Here is a 23,581-nt window from a genome sequence, read left to right on the forward strand (position 1 = left end):
CTAGTAAGTAATGTTAAATAGTTATGAAATTTTTTTGGTGGAAGATTATATGAACTATGATTTTATGTGAATTAAAAGTATAAAGTTATTCTTCTGTATTTTAGGCATATTTATCATTATTATATTCATGGCCCAAAGGGGAATGAAATACATACTTCGAAAGAAGTTGGACCTTTCAACAACATTGATATTGAAGTAAGATAAAAATCCATTTTAAAATATTATGGATAATTAGGTATCTCTTCAAGTCTCAAGTGACTCTGGTTAACAAAAATCAGTCAGTAGTTAGACAACACCTCCCTTGTCTTTTACCAAAGTACTTTGGTAATTTAATATCCAAGTAAAGAGATCATTCCTAGATGTATTTTCCTTGAACCTTCATTTACTGTAGTACTTGGTTTCTATTTTCCCTCTCTCTTCTCTAGAGATATGAGTTGTTTCTGAACATCATGTCTTGAATCAGGGAGGAAAAGGGACATAACATAACTTTTCTTTCCTTCATAGATGTCTTACAGTAGTGACTTAGGATTTAGAAGCAGAGAATATTTGAATTTTGAGTTTTCAATACCTTGCCTACATGCTAGAAATTATTTCACATGCATCATTGCCAGACTTTCTTTTTCTAGCAAGAAACGTTGAATTAAACGTACTCAAGACTTACTGTCCTTCAGCTTGGATTTGCTGTTCCTTTGTTTATCTTTAGTAGTGTATGCCTTACTGAGATGCTACTAAAGCTGTTTAACCTATATATATATATAGACACACACACACACACACACATACATATATACACACACACATATATATATATATATATATATATATATTTTTTTTTTAAGCTAGATGATTACTTGCACAAATAAAAGTTGTTTTTACCTATTCTGGTTTTGAAACCTAGCTGAGAACAAAATTGAAGTCACCATAGAATTTAATTATTTTTATTTTTATTTTTATTTTAGATTTCTATGTTTGAAAAAGGGAAGGCACCTAAGATTGTCAACCTAAGGGAAATACAAGATGACATGCAGACGTTGTATATAAACACAGCAGCTGATAGTTTTGAGTTCAAGGCTCATGTTGAAGGAGACGGTGTAGTGGAGGGGATTATCCGATATCATCCTTTCTTATATGATAGAGAAACTTACCCTGATGATCCATGCTTTCCATCAAGTAGGTTAATCTGTTATCTTAGCTACAAAATGTGAAGTTGTGATTTAGTATAGTGATTTTTTTTTAATGAACGTCATTAGTTCAGTATTAAGGTTAGATGAATAAATATTTAAATTTTTTTCCTCATGCAGTTCTTCTTAAATTGTTAGGTATTTGTAACTTCCATAATTCTTGGTTTTTATGTATGTTCAATTCTGAGTGAATAAAGCACTGGCTTTAAGAAAACCTTATATTCCTTTCTCATACAGCTCTTACTGAACTGAACATTTAGTTATGTATTACATATTAATCCTTTGTATATTTACCATTGCCATATTGTTTTCCTTTATCTTTGATTACATTAGTATTTATAAAGGAGTTTTAAGCTTTATGTGGTCATATCTATTAGGTTTTTCTTTATACTTTCTGATTTTGTCTTGCTATATAAAGGCTTCTAATACCTCATGATTATAAAAATATCTGTAGCTTTGTGGGTTTTCTTTCCCCCATTTATGTTTAAGTCTTTAATGCGTCTGTAATCTCCTTTTTTGTATGTAGGGTAAGATAGGAATTTAACTTAATATTTTCTGGGTGGGAGTTTCCTATCACCAATTGTTAAATATTGTAATTTTCCCTTAGAATCACTTTTATTATATATTAAGTTCCCATAAGGACACAGATCTGGATTCTTTTTGAGGAATTGATCTATTTTGTATTTTTATATATGAGTATCGATACTGTCTTGTAGCTTTATCCTATATATTGGTATCTTTAGGGCGAGGTATTGTCACTATTGCTCTTCTTCGAGAATATTCTTAATTCTTAAGCTTTTGTTCTTTTAGATGAACTTTGGAATCAGTTTCATACATTCAGTTAAAAAATCCTAGTGGGATTATTAGAATAGCATTGAATTTATAGATTAAATCTCCTCATCCAGAAGTTTTCCTTAGTGTTGTGGGTTCTGGAACCAGATCTTCTAAGTTTCAATGCCATCTTTGCCACTTTCTATTATGTAAACTTGGACAAAACGCTCCCTGCCTCAGTCCTTATCTGTAAAATGGGAGTAATAGTTTATACCTGCTAGCGGTTTTGTGAAGGTCAAATAAGAAACTGTTCTAAGTCCTTAGAACAGTGCCCAACACTATGTATTTACTAAGTGTTTGATAAATGTTATTGCTAGGGAGCTGCCTTCCGTGGATTTCTCTGGCCCCTTTTTTAATTTGCTATTTCTACTATTTATGTTCTTGCTGGCAAAGAACAAAATAAAATTCTTCAAATGATGTCTTCAAATAAATTTCTTCAATAAAGTTGAGTGATGACCAGAGGGATTTTCCTCTAAGCGTAGTTATTTCTTTTTATTGAAAAGAACTCTTATGAGGGCTTTTTGGGGGTGGGGTGGGGGGATGGGGGAAGTTCTTTATTTTAGATGGGTAGTACTGCCAGGATAACTGAGGTGCCACTCATCAAGATCATAATATCTGATTCTAGTTTATCTAAATGTACAAGAATGTATTGCTAACAAGTATAACAAGTATAATGTTATAGGCGATTAAGCTAATTATGCTTTTTTGATCTCTTTGGTTGTATGAGGTTATTTATTTATTTATTTATTTTTACTCTACAGATAGGTTTTAAAGATTGCAGGCTCAGTCGCTAGTGTAGTATTCTGAATATGTAGTTTACTTAATATATGTGTAGGTAATTATTGACTTTTAAATGACAAACTCCATTGGTAATAAGTGATCCACTTTGTCCTCAGAAAGACCGATTTCCAAACAGTAAAACTACCCTTAGTTTTTATAAAGTGCAATTTGAGAGATCATACAGATTTGTTACCATTTCTCTGAAGCAACTTTAATAATTAGCTGATAAACATTGACTTCTTAGTGATAGTATTGAGCATGCCATATAGCTGTAAACATTTTGTTCTGCTTACCACTTTGACCTAGAATTAAAAGATGAAGATGATGATGATGACTGTTTCATACTTGAGAAAGCAGCAAGAGGGAAAAGACCTATTTTTGAATGTTTTTGGAATGGACGATTAATACCATATACATCTGTTGAAGAGTAAGTTTTGATTTCTGCTGAAATTATATTGTTTTTTAATCTTACCTTTTTCCTAACTGTTAGTTTGTTCTCTTCAAGCTTTGACTGGTGTACGCCTCCTAAGAAGAGAGGTCTTGCACCAATTGAATGCTACAATAGAATATCTGGTGCATTATTTACTAATGACAAATTTCAGGTCAGCACAAATAAACTGACTTTTATGGATCTTGAGCTAAAATTGAAAGATAAGAACACTCTTTTCACAAGGATCTTAAATGGACAGGTATGATTTTAAATATCAAGTTTTGAATATTAACAGATGTTCTATTTTCAAAGTAAAGTAAGTCATGAGTAATATAGGTTTTTATTTATAATTTACATACTTGGGATTTTATTTAATCAAAATACTCTGATGTATAAATGAATTTTTCTTCATGAGCCTTTGTTCACATTGCTCAAAAATTTCAAACTGATTAGACCATTTTTAGATAAAGTTTACTAATCTTTGTTAGATCTTATTATCTTGACCTTGACATAGTGAATAGAAGCTATAGAGTCACCTTCATTTAATAAGAACATACATGAATAATTGTATAAGATACATGGCTATATTGTATATTAATAATGTAAATATGCTACTTTAGTCTTGAAGGTAAAAATGGGGTAGCACTATGAAATATGCTGGACTAAAAAGTGGTTTGAAATTGTTCATTATTAAAATATATGTATTGATGTGTTAAAACAAGAATTATTCACTCTGAATAAATTTTTTAAAATTTTGAGTCAGACTAGGGTACTTTTATTCTACTTACAGAAATTTTTACTTGAAACTACTCTTTCAGTAGTTTAATGATGAATTATCATGGGATAGTTGTATTTATTATCAACTTAAATTTGCCAGGCAAAAAATGCAAATATATAACACACAATATTTATAGTGAACCATTCCTATAAAATGTTGCGGAATATAAAAGATTTTATAAATCTTATAAAATTAAGATGCTTTTTCTTAGCTATCCACTGAGAAATGTCATGTAAAAATGTGTTAGTACTCAATTATGATACCCTTGGAATTCATTTTTATGAATATGAATACCACATTTATATTGTGGTATTTATTGAGCAATTTGGTCTTTCCCAAAGTTATCTATGGTAGGTTAATTTTATTCCTTTGTTACATTGTAGTTTTTAATAAGTATATATTTTTAAATATCAAATGCACAGAAAAGTTGAAAGACTATAAAGAATGTCCATATAGTCCTTTTCTAAATTAACTGTCATCTTGCCACACATTACACTGACCTTTGTCACACTGTTGAGTTTCTGGAATTAATGTATCTGGTAATTTGGTTGATGAATCTTGGGAGTTCTTTAAGTTTTATCTTAGCCTTGAAGTGCAATATAGAAATTTGATAGGCAGACTTTCTCATTCCTAGTTAATAATTTTAAAGGATATCCAATGAATTAAGCATAATAAATTGACAAGACAGTTAATTTGTTGCTTCAGGAGAGAGTTGGTACCTGGGAACAGGAGTGGGAGGAAGATTTCCTTGGCACTGAATAACCTTTTACGACCTTTGTGTCTTTACCATGTGTATGTACCTCTTACTGAAATAACTTACAAAAGAAATACAATTTTATTTTAAAGACTAAGAATTTTGGCTCTCTAACTGAAGATTTTAAAGCTACAAAAACTTCAGCTGAAATTTTGTTTTTGCCTCATTTTCCTTTGGAAATGATGTATTGTAGTGTGTAGGAAGGAATGAGCTTCTATAGCTTTGTTTATTGTCTTCTGTGAAAGCATGTAATATGGAGGTTCTCTCCTTATTCTCCTAAAGATCTGCATGTGTATTGTTAAAAAGCACTTTATAACTTCAAGTTTATTTTTTGAGTAGATATGTGCATATAATACAAAATTAAAAACAGTAAAAGAGTCTTTAGCAATGTTTCTCAACCTTTATTTCATTATTACCCTCAAAAAAGACCCTTTTTAGACTTTTTTTTTTTTTCTAATCATTCCCCCAATGAAATTATAATACCACAGGAACACAGTCTGTTTTCCCCACTGAGAATGCATGGTTTACAGTGAGAAAGCTTCCTCTCACAGACCCTTTTCTCATAGCCAGCTAGTTCTGTTTTTCCTAGGTAGCCAAGCCAGTATTGGTGTACCCTAGAATTTAAAGCAGGAAAGGAAGCTTTGTTGTTGTTGTTGACCATCAAAGCCTTGGTTCCAGGGTAATATCAAAGATGTCTTTCTTCAGTAATAAACTTTTTTGAAACCTAAATTTGTAGGGGAGAAGGATCTTACAAAATGTTTTGACTTTAAGACTTTTCTGAATTGGGGGTATATGTAAGGAAAAGTGGAATGAATGGTAAGTGTCTATAGTTATACTTGTTTAGTAGTTAGTATGTTTTATAGAAAAAATTTAAATTTTACAGGAACAACGAATGAAAATTGACAGAGAATTTGCTTTGTGGCTGAAGGACTGTCATGAAAAGTATGACAAACAAATAAAATTTACACTCTTTAAAGGAGTAATTACACGTCCTGATCTTCCGTCTAAAAAGCAGGGCCCTTGGGCCACCTACTCAGCAATAGAATGGGATGGAAAAATATACAAAGCTGGACAGCTGGTAGGTTTATCTTATTTTTTAGATTCAATTTTTAGTGTTATTTGAATTAAATTAGATATATTTTTTAGATTTTCATACAACACATACGCATGTATTAGCTTCTCAGGAAAGAATGAAAATGTCAAACTGATTTTAATGACATAATTTATTATAGCATTTAGAAAAACTGTTATTTCCAAATGATCAATTAGCAAGATTTTTTTTTTACTTCAGTTTTATTGTGACATATTTACATACCATACAGTCATCCATGGTGTACAGTCGTTCACAATACCATATAGTTGTACATTCATCACCCCAATCTATTTTTGAACATTTTCCTTACACCAAAAAGAATAAAATAAGGATAAAAAATAAAAGTAAAAAAGAACACCCAAATCATCCCCCCATCCCACCCTTTTTTTCATTTAGTTTCTGTCCCCATTTTTCTACTCATCCATCCATACACTGGATAAAGGGAATGCGATCCACAAAGTTTTCACAATCACACCGTCACCCCTTGTAAGCTACATTGTCAAACAATCATCTTCAAGAGTCAAAGCTGCTGGGTTGGAGTTTGATAGTTTCAGGTATTTACTTCTAGCTATTCCAATACACTAAAACCTGAAAAGGGATACCTATATAGTGCATAAGAATACTCACCAGAGTGACCTCATGAATCCATTTGAAATCTCTCAGCCACTGAAACTTGATTTTGTTTCATTTCGCTTCCCCCTTTTGTTCAAGAACGTGGTCACTATCCCATGATGCCGGTTCCAGGTTCATCCCAGGAGTCATATCCTGAGTTTCCAGGGAGATTTAACCCCTGGGAGTCAGGTCCCACGTACAGGACAGGGCAGTGAGTTTACCTGCTGAGTTGGCTTAGCTAGAGAGAGAGGGCCACATCTGAGCAACAAAGAGGCACTCAGGGGGAGACTCTTAAGCACAATTATAAGCAGGTTTAGCCTCTCCTTTGCAGTAAAGAGCTTCGTAAGGGCAAGTCCCAAGACAAAGGGCTCAGCATACCAAACCGTTGGTCCTCTGTGTTTGTGAGAACATCAGCAACAATCCAGGTGAGGAAGTCCAACACTTCTGCATTTTCCCCCATCTTCTCAGGGGGTGCCGTGCATAGATATTTTTATTCTCTGCCCAGATTACTTTGGGGTATGTCAGTTAGGAAGGTTTTTAATGTTTCTATCTTTTTAACTTTTTATCTTGAAATGATTTCATACTTACAGGACAGTTGCAAAAATATTGTTTCTTGCAGTTAATTTTATTCACATATATAGAGATTCTCGATGTTTTTCTGAATGCGATATGAAATGATTTTTTGGCAATATTTATTGAGCACCTACTGATATAAGTTACTCTACCTTTTGACTGCATTATAGAGAATGCAAAGATCTTAGAGATGTGCTTTCTTCTTGGGGATAATACAGTCTAAAAACAAGGAAAATAAACACAAATAATAGCTAGGAAAGAGATAAGTCATATGAAAAGAGAGGGTGAATAGTGCTTTGGGAGATTAGAAGGAGAATAATTTTCTGGCTTTAGATGGTGATTAGGGCCTGGGAGAAGAGGGCAAATCACGAAGTACTTTGTGGAAGAAGTGGCATTTGAGCTGGACCTTGAATGGGAATTGAGGCTCACATTTACAAAGATAATTGCAAACTTAGAAGTGTGTCCATTCTCTCTGTAAAATGTCAGAGTCATCAAAATGTAATTAAAGCCATGAAATTAGATAAGATTCCTTAGAAATAGTACATAGGACTAGAGAAGAGGCCAAGGGCTGAGCCTGGGGCTTATCCAACATTTAGGGGTTAGAATGCAAAGGATAAGCTGGCAAAGGAGACAAGATTAGCTGGTGAGATTGAAAGAAAGTAGGAAAATTCCATATTCCTGAAGTCAAATGAAAAGTTTCAAGAATGAGAAAGTGATCATTTTGTCACATGCTGTGTGGTGGTGAAGTGCGTCGCCTTCTTAGAAAAAGATAATCCGAGTGTGGATGGAGGCGTAGGTAAGTGCAAGAAAACAGCAAGCAGTAAAGTTGGGTTGTCACTGTGCAGGTAGGCAGTCTACTGTGCATGTGAAGAGGAATAGTTTAGAAATGAGACTGGAAAGGTAGATTGGGCATAAACTCTTGTGGTCCTTGCTGGGAACTCTGTATAGGACAGTACTTAGCCCTTTCAAGCTAAAAAGGAAAAATCTTATAGGCACATGTTTAGTTTGCCATGGCTACTATGACAAATACCACCCTGTGGGTTGACATAAATAACACAAATTTATTGTCTTATGGTTTTAGAGGCTAGAAGTCCAAAATCAAAGTTTTGGCAGGCAATGCTTTCTCACGTAGTCTATGGCATTCTAGTGCTGGTTTACTGCAATCCTTGGGGTTCCTTTATTTGTATCTCTGCCTCCATCACATGGGTTCTTCTGACTTATTTCCAAATCTGACTTCCTCTGAGATGGTTTATTGGATCCATGACTCTTATGCCTAATCTTAGTAAGCAGCTTTTTAGTCACAACCTTGGGAGGATCCCCATTCTCTAGAGACTCATTTCCCAGAAACACGGAGGGCCCTACCTTGTCAGGGCCACTTCTGGCCCTAATCTGGATAGGGAAGAATTTTTCAAATCCTCAAGCGCAGTTCCTGTTTGTGTAACAGTAGAGTCCTCAGTTTATCCTCTTCTGCTCTCATTTTGCTATAAGCAGCAAGGAAAAACTAGACTGCACCTTCCACACTTTGCTTGGAAATCTCCTCAGCTAAGTATCCAAGTTTATCACTTACAAGTTCTACTTCCATTCCAGCATGGGCTCAATGTGGCCATGTTCTCTGCTCCTTTTAAGAAGAATCACCTTTCCTCCAATTTCCAATAACACGTTCATCATTTCATTCTAAGGCCTCACTGGAAGCATCTTCAGTGTCCATATTTCTACCAACATTCTGTTCATGATGATACATGTGTTGTCTAAGATGATAGAAACAACCTACAGTTTTCATCACTTTTTTTGAGCTCTCACCAGAATTGCTTTTAATGTCCATATTTCTACCAATAGTCTCTTCAAGACTTTTCATAGACAAGTTTTGAACTAATTTATTTGAAAGAAATGTTAACTTGTCAGAGCTTATAAATCAATGTTCTTAAACTAAGAATCAGAGTTTATGAGGGAAAAAAAAATTTGAGATACTTTAGCATTCGTAATAATTGGCTTTAAAAGAGTTTTGGCCTTTTTAATAGATGCTTAGCCATGACATTTTTGGCATGAAGCAGTTGTTTTATCTTTACAGTGGTATGTTAAGAATAAGTGGAGACCTTCATAAATATAATTTTACTAGAAAGCTTTTTTCATTAGTTTTAAAAATTATGTAAATGACTTTTTCTGTGTATAAAATAGAAGTAATTATTAAACCTGTTTCTGCTACTAAATATTAATACTAAAACCTTTCTTTTTTAACTAAATACTAGGTTAAGACAATTAAGACACTTCCCCTCTTTTATGGAAGCATAGTAAAATTTTTTCTTTATGGTGATCATGATGGAGAAGTATATGCTACAGGAGGAGAAGTTCAAATTGCAATGGTAAGGCAGCAAGTAATAAAAAATACTTCTTGGAAGTCTCTTAGTATGAATTATTTTTGCTTAAATATTGAAATAAAGATATAATATTGTATATTTTTCTTATGCTTGATTTTTCCTTTGGATAAAACAGTTGTATATACACATATCCTCTAGAGCCCAAAACTAGTGAGTATTGGAACCTAAACTCTGTCTCAAGAATGAATAACTCCAAAATTGGAGTGATTTTTTTTTCACTTGATGCTATACTCTGTTAATATTTGAATGCTATATAATTAGCAAAAGAGATTACACAAAAAATGGAAATAAAAACTGTGCTATAATGTAAGAATATCAATATGATTTATATATTAATTAGGGAAAACATTTCTTTGGAAGAAACATAGATTAGTGCTTTCACTGCTGCTAAATTTGAATGGTTTTCTTTGAAATGTTGGTATAAATTTATTTTATTTATTCAGGAACCTCAGGCATTATTTGATGAAATAAAAACTGTGCCAATTGCAAAGCTGGATAGGACAGTTGCTGAGAAAACTGTAAAAAAATATGTAGAAGATGAAATGGCGAGGTAAGGCACATTTCCAGATGCATGATAAAAATAGCAAGAAAAATTTAAAGGTGAGTTATAGTGCTTTTAAGTAATCTTGAATGTCATTTTACTCTTATGCTAGGGCATTTGTAGTCTTAAATGTAGTATTATGATGAACTTATTGCCATTAAAAAAAATTGAGAGCTTCTACTTATTACAGAAACAGAATCCTACATTGATTTTGTAGAAAAAGGAAATTTCTTATTTCTAAAATGTCATTCTTACAGGCACTAACATTAAGGCATTTAAAAAAAAATGATTTGGCCTGCAACTAGAAAATTGTGTTAGTTTCTGTTAGGCAAAGAATTAGTATGAAAGTAAAAGGCAGTATCAAAGCAGAGCTCTATTCTTGGCTCTTCTACTTGCCTAGCTAATGATGTAGTCATTTTGTTCTTACTGAATCTCACTAATTCTCCCTCTATTCTTAGAGTTGATACTGTCTGCCAAAGGTGACATACACAAATAGAAAAATTACCAGATCGACTGTTCCTGGCTCTTAATACCAGGAAGTGGTGTCTCACGTCTTCAGTAGCAACAGTGATTGTTCATCAGGAAAATTTTAGATGATTAACCTTAAAGAATTCTAGTTTTAACCTTTCAAAATATAGTAGAAATAAAACTTTTTGTTTCTAGTAATTTGTATTTTTCTAATTAAGACCATAATTGACAGAGGTTTGTAAAACATTAATTTAATGTTTTCATATTAGGCTCCCTGATAGATTGTCAGTAACTTGGCCTGAAGGAGATGAATTATTGCCAAATGAGATAAGGCCTGCTGGAACCCCTATTGGTATGTGGTTTTTGTTTTTGTTTTTTCCCCCAATACTGAAATAATGCTTTCCTTATGTTTTACATTTCAAAAATGTAAAAGTCTATGAAAAGTTAAAATGCAATGTCAATACTGAGGAGATTCTTTGTGTGTATTTAAGATGCATTTTTTTTTCTTTAAATTTTGGGCTAAGGTGCGTTAAGAATTGAAATACTGAATAAAAAGGGGGAAGCAATGCAGAAGCTTCCAGGAACAAGTCATGGAGGGTCAAAGAAACTCCTGGTTGAGCTCAAAGTTATATTACACAGTAAGTATACAAACTAATTTGGGTCCTTAATATTGTCCTTAAATGTATACAGATTTAATTATCCTTACGTAATTATTGATGACCTAGCAATCTGCTAGCTAATGCAGTGAATTGGATTAATGTTAGGAATTCCAGGTGCTACGAATAATTAGTTTTTAAGATGTTTTTTGAGTTTTTCTTTTACCCTTTTCCTCAGTTTTTCCATGTAGATAATTATGGGCTAAAATAATGATATGGTATATATGTAGAGGAATTTGCACATGATAGGACGTTAGATTCGATACTCCTTAAGTTCCCTTCCCAAATAAAAAATTTGGTGGCTCTGAACCTGTGGGCCAGAAGTACTTGGCAGGGTATTATTGCTCATTTTCTTTTCCTTAACCCAAATCACCTCGTTTGTTAACTTTGTCCATTGCTTTTTTTCTTGGCTGCCTAAAAATATTTTCAGTTTCCATAATCTGTTACTGTAATCTTGTGTGTATAGTGCATGGATTTTTAAGTTTTGGTGTTTTATTCAATGTGTGTTTATTTGCAACATTTGAAAAACCATTGAAAGAGTATACTTTCATTGTATAAATGTCTTATTAGACTTCTCAGCAATACTTAATGCAGTTTAACCACCTCTTTTACTGAAATACTCTCTTATTTTGGCCTCTGTGACACCATATGCTGTATTTCTCCAACCTTTGGCCACTTCTCAGTGTCCTTTGCATGATCCTTTTCCTGTATACCACTTGTAAATGTTATGGTACTTCAGGGTTTTTTCCTGGACACCTCTTTTTACTCTATGCTCTCTCTTAAGGCCATCCCATTTGTTTTTTAATCCCCTGTATCCAGTCCACCACCAGATCCCATTCTAAGAATGTCTTCGTTCTGCCCGCTTCTCTCCAAATCTTGGGTTACCATTCAAGTCCAGGTCATCACAATCTCTCATCTCAACCACTTACATGCCAATTTTGCTCTACTCCAGCTCATTAACCACAAAGCATCCGGAGGTGATCCTTTTAAAGTGAAAATCTAATTAAGTCACTCGCCTGCTTTATGTTACTTCACTTTTAGTGGCATAGGATACCAACCATAGCTCTGCAAGACCCCACACATGATCTGACCATGTTCCCTCTTCAACTTCATCTTCATTCACCATACTCCAAACCGCAGTCACTTTCTTTTAGTTCCCATACAAGCTTGGTTTTCCCATCTCTGGGTCTTTGCATATGTACTATCCTCTGCCTAGAACTTTTAAACAGCAGATCTTTGACAAACTGACTTTTCTTTCAGGTTTCAGCTGAAATGTCACATTATCAGAGCGGTTTCTCTGAATGATAATATTAGAAATTCTTCTGTTATTTTCTCAAGTGTCTTATTCTTTTCCTTAAAGTTAATTTGTACAACCTAAAATTTTATTTATTTCTTAAATGTCTTTCTTCCCTCTAGTAGAGGCGTGGCAGCTTTTTTTTGTAAAGGACCAGATAGTAAATATTTCAGACTTCGAGGGCCATGAGTTCTGTGTTGCAGCTGTTTATCTCTGCTATTGCAGAACAAAAGCAACCATGGACAATATGGTAGTTCACTGACCCCTACTCTAGAAGATAGAAATTCTGTGGAGGCAGAGATATTGTCTGCTTTCTTTGCTTTTTTCCTAGTGCCTAGTATAAAGGAGTTAATGAATGCATTAAAAAAAGAAAATTGCTTGGTCTTTGCTTGAGAACTTCTGATAGTCGTTTGTTTGTCTAATTGCATGACAAATTTGCAGTTGCACCATTTTTTTAAACTTAAAATTTTAAAATTATGAATGAAGCAAATAGAATAATGTAATGAGCTCCCATATATCATTTAGCCTGATTCAAAACTTATGTAATTTGTACTGCTGCATCTGTTCTCTTCTTGATTGTTGTGTCTCAAGTGCGTGCATTTCGAATTATAATTCAGTCATCACAGTATTCGTTCCTTGTTGTCCTCTACTACTTAGTCCAATTCAAATTCCCCTGATTTTCTAACATGTTATCTTTTTATGGTGTTTTGTTGTTTTGTGTTTTGTTTTTGTTTTTGTTTTTTTTTTGACATCAGGCATGTGCATTGCACTTAATTATTATGTTTTCTTAAGTCTCTTTTTTTCCAGAGCAGACCCCCCTCCTCTTTTTAATGTAATTGATTTATTGACAAACCTGGTTACATATTCTGTAGAGTGTTTCATATTTTTCTGTCTCCTTGAGATGTCAATGAATTAGTTCCACAATTTGCTCTGTTTCATGAAATCTGCAAGTTAGTTCTAAAACTTGATTAGGTCAGGTTCACCACTTTTTCCTAAAACAAGAATCAGTATTTACTAGGTAATTTGTGTTTCACATGGTAGTACATCAAGAGGCACACAATGTCTAATTGTTCCAGTGTAATGATGTTGAATGGATCAGTGAATTCACTTGGTAACATTGATCTCTCCATTATGAAGGTCTCCATTCATTTATTGTGTAATGGATCATCCACTAATGATCTTTGTTTGAATTAGTTGTTTTATCAGGGGATGCAAAATGGTGATTTTTCTGATTCTTTTATTCTTTACAAATTTATTATCCAAAATTCATCTGTAAAGAAATTTTCTTTTATCAACCAGAGTTATTTGGTTAGTCAAAAACACAGCTTTTATGGGAAAGGCTGTATAAGGGTTTGATTCTTTTCTTTAATTGCAAATTACCAGAGTTAGGAATTGAGGTTCTGCAGTAATGATTAGTGAGTTGCTGTAGTTTTGTTTTGATTTTTAAAATTTAGTGTTGTTGTAAATTTATAGGGTTTTAAACATTTAAAAGTTTTCTTTCTTTTTGATGCTCCTTCATGTTGGTTCCTGTGTCCTCTCAATGTGACCCTTTGATAGCTTTCCTGCCCTGGATAGCTTGGAATCTTTTTTTTTTTTTTTTTTTTAATTCAGTTTTATTGAGATATATTCACATACCATATAATCATCCATCATGTACAATCAGCTGTTCACAATATCATCATATAGTTGTGCATTCATTACCCCAATCTATTTTTGAACATTTTCCTTCAACAGAAAGAATCAGAATCAGAATAAAAAATAAAGATAAAAAAGAACACCCAAATCACCCCCCATTCCATCCTATTTTTCATTTAGTTTTTGTCCCCATTTTTCTATTCATCATCCATATGCTGGATAAAGGTAGTGTGATCCACACGGTTTTCACAATTACACTGTCACCCCTTGTAAGCTATATTGTTATACAGTTGTCTTCAAGAGTCAAGGCTACTGGGCTGGAGTTTGGTATTTTCAGGTATTTACTTCTAGCTATACCAATACATTAAAACCTAATAAGTGTTATCTATATAGTGCATAAGAATGTCCACCAGAGTGACCTCTCAACTCCATTTGAAATCTCTCAGCCCCTGAAGCTTTATTTCATTTCATTCCGCATTCCCCTTTTGGTCAAGAAGATGTTCTCAATCCCATGATGCTGGGTCCAGATTCATCCCTGGGAGTCATATCCTGTGTTGCCAGGGAGATTTACACCCCTGGGAGTCGGGTCCCACGTAGTGGGGAGGGCAGTGAGATCACCTTCCAAGGTTAGCCTAGAATCTTTTACATATTCTACTCCAGACCTGGAATCATCAATTCTTTCTGGGTCCTTTCCTTGGGGAATGGTATTTAGGGACTGCAGTCTGTGTTAGGGATGTTCATTGCCACTGGGTGACATTGCTTGTAAGCTTTTTCAGTTGACTATTAGGAATATATATTTTTGGAAAAGGAAAACTGAATTCATGCTGATATTTTGGGTTTTTATGTAACTACTTTGATTTTTTTTAAAAAAATGTATGCTAAGATTTATTTCAATTTTGATCATAATTATATTGTGAAAAACATATAGTTCACAAGTTAAATTAAGAACAAGAAAAACCTTATATGGGATACATACATAAGGCACAGTTGAAAAGTTCATCAGTTAATTATAAATATCTTAAATCTATAACATATCAAATATCAAAATTATGAATTAATTTGTGATAATAAAATGCTACAATTGTATACAGAATTCAACTGTTTGAAAAAGAATTTCCCACCAAGACTCTAAGAAATTTTAATATTATTTAATGTTAAGAAATAATTTCACATTCTCTATTAAGCGCTTTGATTTTATACTTGTATTTCTTTTATGTTGAAAATTTTGATTTTTAACAAGGTTAACATTCACTTGTTTTTCCTACAATATATTTAAATGGTTTAAACATAATAATATAGATATAAGTACTACTATGACTATTGAATTAAATTTGACTTATTTGTTGCTGTATTTGTCCTAAAACAATTATTTCTTTCTGGATAAATATCCAAAAATTATTTATTCTAAAGTCACTTGCAACGTGGTTATGTCACCAACTTGATAAACATTTTGGTTTGGTTTAATTATTGCCTTATATTAATTCCATATTTTGAATATTTAAGTTATTTATGTAATTCCAGAATGTGTAACAAGAAATTTTTCCGGGAAGTTACGTTATCCCCACTGAATACTACCTCTTTAGGTAGTAATGTTATTAGTTTTTGGCTTATCTTTCCAGTGTTTCCTTTTTGGAGCTATAAGCAAGGGCAAATATGTTCATATTTCTTATCCTTCCTTACACAGAAGGTAGCCTTTTATATATATATACTGTTCTACTCCTTGCTTTTTTCTCTTAACAATATCTCTTCAAGATTGCTTTATATCAAATAAACTGTTACTTTAATCCGGAAGTGAAATTTTAAGGAAAGCAGTTTTTTTTTTTGTTTTTTTTTTTGATAATAAATTTTATTTTGAAATAAGTTCAATCTTACAGGAACAGTTGCAAAAACAGTACAAACCCTATACATAGAACTCCATCATACCCCGACCCCACTCCCCCGATACCCCGATCCATCACCGTTAAGATCCTGTCACACCACTGTCTCTTTCTTTCCCTCCCTCTCTCCTTCCCTCCCTCCCTCCCTAGCACCCATCATCTATTGCTCTGTCCTCTGAACATATGAGAGCAAGCTGCACATATCTTTGAACAAACAATATAATTCACATCTACCTTTCCCGTGGACAAGAACATTATTTTATGCAATCTCATTAAACGCAGCTAGGAAGTTCAAGAAATTCAACATTGATATAAAGCTTGCATTCTATATTTCCTTTTTTTTTTTTTCTCCTTGTGTCCCATCTGTGTCCCTTTGAGCCTCCTCTCCTCTGACCTCAGATCACATCCAGGATCATCCTTGGCATTTAATTGTCATCTCTTTAGACTGTCTTATTTTTTTTTTCCATTGTGGAAAAATATATATAGCCTAAATCTCCCTATTCCACCCCTCCCTAGAATTCCATTAGTGGGATTAATCACATTTAGAATGTTGCAATGCTATCACCTTCCGACCATCCATTTCTAGAAGTTTCCCTTCACCCCAAACAGAAACCCTACTCTCATTTCTTAACTCCCCATTGCCCCTTCCCCCACTTCTTGGAACCCCTACTCTACTTTTCATCTCTTTGGTCATATTCTCTGATACTTTCTTTGTGTTTACCATGGGGCTTAAATTTAACATCTTAAATCTATAACAATCTTGTTTTTCTTTGATACCAACTTAACTTCAATAGGACACGTAAACTGTGTTCCTATACTCCTCCATTCCCCCATCTTTATGTAGTTCTTGTCAAAAATTACATATTTTACATTGAATCTAAAACCACCGATTTATCATTACACTTTCTGTATTTTAGATCCTGTAGGAAGAAAATAGTGGAGTTATAAATCAACAGTACAGTAGTATTGGTCTTTATGTTTACCATGAGATCTTTACTGGAAATCGTTACTTCTTCATGTGATTTCAGTCAATTGTTTAGTGTCCCTTCCTTTCAGCCTGCTTAGGACTGATCTTCTGGTGATGAAGTCCCTCAACTTTTGATTATCCGGGAATGTTTTCATCTCCCCCTCATTTTTATCCTTCAGGTGTTTGTGAATTCTCCAAGTCTCTGATGGTTATTGACTTCTATTTGTATTCCATTGTGGTCAGAGAATGTGCTTTGAACAAATTCGTTTTTTTATTTTTTATTTTATTGAGGCTTGTTTTTATGTCCCTGCATGCAGTCCATTCTGGAGAAGGATCCTGATCACTAGTGAAGAATGTGTGTCCTGGTGACCTGGGATGTAATATTCTATATATGTCTGTTAAGATTCTCTATATCTCTCTCTCATTTCTTTGTTTCTCTGTCGGTAGGGCTCGCTTTAGTATCTGAAGTAGGGCAGGTCTTTTATTAGCAGACTTTCTCAGCATTTGTTTGTCTGTGAAAATTTTAAACTCTCCCTCAAATTTGAAGGAGAGTTTTGCTGGATAAAGTATTTTTGGTTGGAAATTTTTCTCTCTCAGAATTTTAAGTATGTCATGCCACTGCCTTCTCACCTCCATGGTGGCCGCTGAGTAGTCATTACTTAGTCTTATGTTGTTTCCTTTGTATGTGGTGAATTGCTTTTCTCTTGCTGCTTTCAGAACTTGCTCCTTCTCTTCAGTATTTGACAGTCCGATCAGAATATGTCTTGGAGTGGGTTTGTTTGAATTTATTCTATTTGGAGTTTGCTGGGCATTTATGCTTTGTGTATTTATATTGTGTAGAAGGTTGGGGAAGTTTTCCCCAACAATTTCTTTGAATACTCTTTCTAGACCTTTACCCTTCTCTTCCCCTTCTGGGACACCAATGAGTCTTAAATTTGGACGTTTTATTTTATCTATCATATCCCTGAGATCCATTTCAATTTTTTCAATTTTTTTCCCCATTCTTTCTTTTGTTCTTTCATTTTCTGTACTGTGCTCCTCGAGGAGGCTGAGTTGTTGTTCAGCTTCCTCTAATCTTGTATTGTGAATATCCAGAGTCTTTTTAATTTGGCCTACAGTTTCTTTAATTTCCATAAGATCTTCTATTTTTTTATTTAGTCTTGCAATGTCTTCTTTATGCTCTTCTAGGGTCTTCTTTATGTCTTTTATATTCTGTGCCAAGCTTTTCTTCAAGCCTTTTATATCCCGTGCCATGCTCTCATTGCCTGTCTGTAGTTATTTGATTAATTCTGCCAGGAACTGTGTGTCTTTGGATCTTTTGATTTGAGTGTTTGGGTTCGGGTTCTCCATGTCATCTAGTTTTATCATATGCTTTAAGATTTTCTGTTGTTTTTGGCCTCTTGGCATTTGCTTTACTTGATCTTTAATTTGTTAGAATTGCAGCTTGGTGACATACACTTTCGGTAACTAACCAGCAGATGGCGTCCGTGAGTCACTTATTCCCAAGTCAGTTCTCCCCGACTTTGTGGTGTGTGGGGATCTGATTCTTTTGGGGTCCAATTGGTGCACTTAATTTGGGTGTGTTGTCGGTGCTGTCTGCCCTCAATGAGGGATGTGTGCCTGAGCGGTTAGGGAGGAAGGGCAGGTTTAATAATCAAACCTCCCAGGTGTTCCCGGAGATTTAAGGCTGTTCTCTGCTGCTGACACAGAAATCCTTGGTATTGGCGTAGGTTCCCTGGGATTTCCGAGCGGTTCCCCCCTCCCTGCTGTGCTTTTCCAGGACCTCTGCTGAGGCAGGGAGGGCCGTGCCACGTCACAAGTGAGCGCCGGCCTCCACGGAAGCCCTGGGCCGCCAAGCTGTGTAGGGGTGTTCCCAGCCCACTTCAAAGATGGTTGAATGGGACGCATTAGCTTCCCCCTTTCTGCACAGCTCTGCCCTCCCAGCTCCGGGACAATCAGCCATGGGTGAATTCAAGGCCACTGTCCACGGCCGATATTGTGTCGTGTGAGCGGTGCTGCGGGGAAGACTCCCTGTCAGGCTGGGTTTCTTGTCTCGGGTCTGTGCTGTGTGTTCGGCCCTGGGCAGGGCAGGAGTAGCCCCGCCCGCTGGGGAGATGGCGGCTGCAAGTCGTGCGTCTCCCCTTTGCTCCCTTGGACCGGAGACAATCAGCAATGGGTGTGGGAAGGGGTATACTCCACCCCAGACACCGAGGCGTTAGTCCAGACCGCTCCTGTCTTATCTGCAGCTGTTCCCGGGCTTCTGTTTTTTTTAAAAAAAAACGCCAACCCACCATTTCCCCACACCGCAGCGTGGCCAGGGGACTCAGCCAACTCACTCACTCGTTTCAGAATGCAGACTCCTGGTTTCACCAAACGCATGTTCCCGGTGGCTTTAGCAGGACTTGTCCGGCTGGTGCTACTCTGGAAGTGGTGTTCTGGGTCACTCTCTGGTTTTTTATCTAGTGTTTTCCATGGAGGTGTTTTTTTCTCTGTCTCACCTAGCTGCCATCTTAGGTTCCTCCTCCAGAAAGCAGTTTTTTAATATCAAAGGAAAATTCTTTATTAAATTCTTTGGTTTGTATCAGTTAATCTTAGTTACAGATAAATTTTTAAGAGTTGAAATATAGGAATTTTAGTGAGTTTAATGAGTAAAATTTAATTATTGCTGCTCAATTGCGTAGACTCTTTTGAAGCTTCAAAACACTTTTTAAAATATAGAGAGCAAAGAAAGATGCTTGATATCAGTGTGACATTTTAAAGTCAGTTTCTCAAGACATAAATGTTTCTTTGTTTTTATTTTTCTATTTTTTTAAGCTTCCAGTGGAAATAAAGAAATAATTTCACATATTAGTCAACATGGAGGAAAATGGCCTTACTGGTTTAAAAAAATGGGTGAGTTATTATTTTGAATGTTTAAAATTATGTAAGTATTACGTGGTCTTGATTTTTAATCTCTTCTTAATTTATCCAGAAAATATTCAAAAATTGGGGAACTATACGTTGAAATTACAAGTTGTATTGAATGAAAGTAATGCAGACACTTACGCAGGAAGACCACTACCATCTAAAGTAATTAAATTTTCTGTTAAAGGTAAGCAAAACATGAATACATAAGTATATATTCTAAAGTTGGCATTTTAAATCCAGTGGGAAAAGATAGATGATCAATAAAAGATGTTTGAAAGTTGGGTAACCATCTTGATGTTAAAATGGCTTTACAATTCTACTTGAGAGTCATATTGCCTCTGAATTTTGAAGACTTTGCCTCTTTGTTCTCTAGTTTCCATTGTTGCTGGTAAAATGTAAAGTATGAGTGACCTGCCCCCCCATTCCACCACCCCAATCCTTCTCCCTCCCTTCAATCCCCAGGAGTTTGAGGAATATATATAGGGCCCAGTTTCTGAAATTTAAAAATGTGTAATTTGGTGTGGGTCTGTTTTCATCCATTTCCTGGGTGCCTTGTATGCCCTTTGAATCTGGATATTCCTGTTTGATTTTCTAGTAATTTTTCTTGAACTACTTTGATTTCCTACTCCTTGTTCTCTCTTTCTTGATCACTTTTTATTAAGATATTAGATCTCCTGATTATTATATTAATTTTCTTTTCTCTTCTTTCCATATCTTGGTTTTAGTTTTCTACTTTATGGGAGATAGTTCCTTAACTTGATGTTTCAGAATTTTTATTGAATTTTATCTTTCTTCTGTCTTTTTTTAGTTTCTGAAATCTCTTTTTTATTCTATAGATATTCCTTTTTCAAAGTATTCTCTGTTTTCACTTCATTGATTCAGTATCTTTATTAATTTCCTGGGGTTATTAATAATAGTGGGTTTTAATCCTTGAAGTTTTTTCTTACTTGCAGTTTATTTCCTCCCTGTTGCTTTTTTCCCTGTTTGTTGTGGGTCTTTCGTATTAGTTGCCCACGTACATAACTAGTGATTTGCTCACATTTAAGAATGAGACATTTGTAACCTTTCACCAGCATTAAATTTGTGGGGAGGCCCCTTGTCAATCATGTATTTAACTGTAAAGTGATTTGGCTAGCTTATTTTTTTGGGAGAATTATGAGAGTTTTTAGGTCTTGTCTCTTTGGCTGTTCAGATTGCCCAGAGCAGAGACTTCTAGTGGCATGCTGGGAGGGTAAAGTTCTGGCTGCCAGCATTTTGGGAGGCAACCTGGTGAAGATTGGTGGGAGCCTCACATTTAGTATATAATCTTTCGCTTAATTTTCTTAACTATTTGCTTAACTATGACACTTTTAGTAGTACTGTGTCCCTTAGTCCGTAGACTTAACTTTCCCCAAAGAATGAATGTTCACTCTGTTGCTGGGGTGAGAAAGACAATGACTGGCTGAATGCAGTGAGGGATGATGGGGATCTGGGAAGCTGTTCAATGAGTCCTCCTGTTTTTTATCCCAGTTTCACTCCCAACTTGACACAGTCATTCCTGAGACTGTTGGGTGTCCAGTAGTGTGAATTGGATTGGTTCTCTGACTGCTTTGTTGATAATTGAAGATTTGATATTTTTATTTCTTTCTGCTAAGTCAGTTATACTTGCCCATATCTTTCCTAGCTTTCAAATTATGTTACTATCATCTTTTTTCTTGTTCTTTGCTTTTGTCTTTGTCTTTAAAATGAATCTGTGTAGTGTTATTATTTCAGGGTTTTGGAGAGACTTGATCTAAGTGCCTGTGATCAACTTTCTTTAATCAGAAGGACCACCTGGGACATTGTTCCTTGTTGTACATATAAATCTAATATATTCTGTTAATAGCTATGAAACACATTCCATAGTATGGATGAAACATAGTTTAAGCAGTTCCCTGTTGATGAACATTTAGGTTGTTTTCCAGTTTTTTGGCTAGTACAAACCACATTGGTATATGGAATAAAAATTATGCTGCTTTGTGTATGTGTGCTAGAATTCCTCTAGAGTAGATACGGCGAAGTAGAATTGTAAAGCTGAAATTTTAAATATATTTACTGTCAAATTGCCTTCCACAAAGACTTTGTCATGGTACTCCCACAATCAGAATATGAGACTTACAGTTTCCCACTTTCATCCATGGCTAGCCCATTTATTTATCTAGCCTAGTTGGCAGTTAAACTGCTTTTCTAATTAGTAGGTTGTACACCTCTTTTAGCCTCTGTTGGGCGTTCATATGTCATCTGTGAGCGCCTGTTCATTACTATGTCCATTTTAACAGTTGAAAGTGGTGGTTCAGAAATTTGAGAAACATCCAAGTCACCTAGAGAGCTTATTAAAACACAATTTACTGGGCCTCACCCCCAGAAGTTCTGATTTGTAAGGTTTGAGGCGAGCCCAAAAATTTACATCTCTGTTAACTTCCAAAGGTTTGGCTGAAACTACTAGACCAGAGACCACACTTTGAGACTGGTTTATAGGAGATTTTTATGTATTCTGGATTTTAATGTTTTGTTTTATGTATTGCAAATATTTTCTCATAGGATACTTTTTACTTTATTTTTGTTTAAAATTTGTATTGTGATAACATATAATTACCATTTTAACTACATACAAATATACAATTCAGTGATTTTAATTACATTCACAATGTAATGCTACCATCACCACCATCCATTACCCAAAGGGAGCTTATCTTTCACTTTGTTGTATCTTACAGAATTTTTAAAACTTCGTCAAATGTATGCTTTTATAGCTATTGAGTTTTGTGTTTTGCTTTAGAAGTTCTTTCCTATGATAAGGTTATAAATATATTCTTTATTTTCTAATAATTTCATAGTTTTAAAACATATCTTTAATACTTTTAAAATTTTACTTTTTATGATGTAAAGATTTAACCTCATCATTTTCCCAAATGGATTGTCAATTTTTTGCACAGACTTAAAATGTCGCCCTTATCATAGTCTAATTTCCTATATGTAAATGGATCTATTTCTGACTTCTATATTTGCTTTTCATTTTTACTTTTATTTTTGTTAAAGAGGGCAAGCCAGAGAAATTTTCATTTGGTCTTCTGGATCCTCCTTTTCGGGTTGGAGTCCCATTCAATATCCCTCTACAGTTCCAGGATGAATTCGGCCACACTACTCAACTGGTAACTGATATTCAGCCAATTCTTGAAGCAAGGTAATTTAAAGGATCAAATTGTACGTGCCTTTTCATATTTGCTGTGCAGTTACTCTTTCTCATATTAAAGAGCTTTAATTATTTGCATGTGGTTTTTAACTTTGATATTATTTAAAATGTATAGTAAATTTTATAATATGTGAGGGCTTTATTTATCCCCAAGCTATCCTGTGTTACTACAGTGTCATGTTTCCTTGTGCAAGTATGGCAATTCTGTTAGTACTGCCATTTTTGGTTCTACTATTGTTTTGTTTAGAAGTTATAGCTATTTAAACTTAGTGGTATTACCTCTAGTAGGTTTTAATATTTTACTGCAGTTTAATATTGATTTGTTTTAAAAACCATAGCAATAAAGTTATTCTTTCCTTGGGTCTTTCCTTAGAATTTGCCTTTATTTAATAGCCCTTTGGTGTGATGTGATTGACTGTTTTTTTTTTCTTTCTTTCGTTTTTCATCTCTATTCCTGCTTAATTTCCCTAGGCCACTATTTGATTCTTTTGAAGCAAAGCAGAATGGTTGAATTTAATCTCTTTATGTAATGCTATCATAGCCCTTAGCTCACTCTCTGTTTTTTTTAAATGCAATTTTATTGAGATATATTCACACACATACAACCCATCCAACATA

At 34.5% G+C, this 23,581-nt stretch overlaps 1 protein-coding gene across 4 annotated transcripts in view; it reads left to right on the top strand.

The window, feature by feature from the left end:
- Positions 1-23,581, top strand: part of SMCHD1 (structural maintenance of chromosomes flexible hinge domain containing 1) — a 202,058-nt gene that overhangs the window by 70,913 nt on the left and 107,564 nt on the right. For all 4 annotated transcript variants that reach the window (XM_037805484.1, XM_037805486.1, XM_037805485.1 and 1 more), the window contains exons 9-20: positions 105-195; positions 960-1,170; positions 3,099-3,219; positions 3,298-3,481; positions 5,638-5,832; positions 9,279-9,392; positions 9,851-9,957; positions 10,686-10,768; positions 10,941-11,054; positions 19,660-19,737; positions 19,817-19,936; positions 22,810-22,954. In XM_037805484.1, coding sequence (XP_037661412.1) covers positions 105-195; positions 960-1,170; positions 3,099-3,219; positions 3,298-3,481; positions 5,638-5,832; positions 9,279-9,392; positions 9,851-9,957; positions 10,686-10,768; positions 10,941-11,054; positions 19,660-19,737; positions 19,817-19,936; positions 22,810-22,954 — 1,563 coding nt within the window. The remainder of the gene's footprint in view (positions 1-104; positions 196-959; positions 1,171-3,098; positions 3,220-3,297; positions 3,482-5,637; positions 5,833-9,278; positions 9,393-9,850; positions 9,958-10,685; positions 10,769-10,940; positions 11,055-19,659; positions 19,738-19,816; positions 19,937-22,809; positions 22,955-23,581) is intronic.

Source organism: Choloepus didactylus, chromosome 16 (assembly GCF_015220235.1).
Source record: "Choloepus didactylus isolate mChoDid1 chromosome 16, mChoDid1.pri, whole genome shotgun sequence".
In the NCBI taxonomy this organism is placed as follows: domain Eukaryota; kingdom Metazoa; phylum Chordata; class Mammalia; order Pilosa; family Megalonychidae; genus Choloepus; species Choloepus didactylus.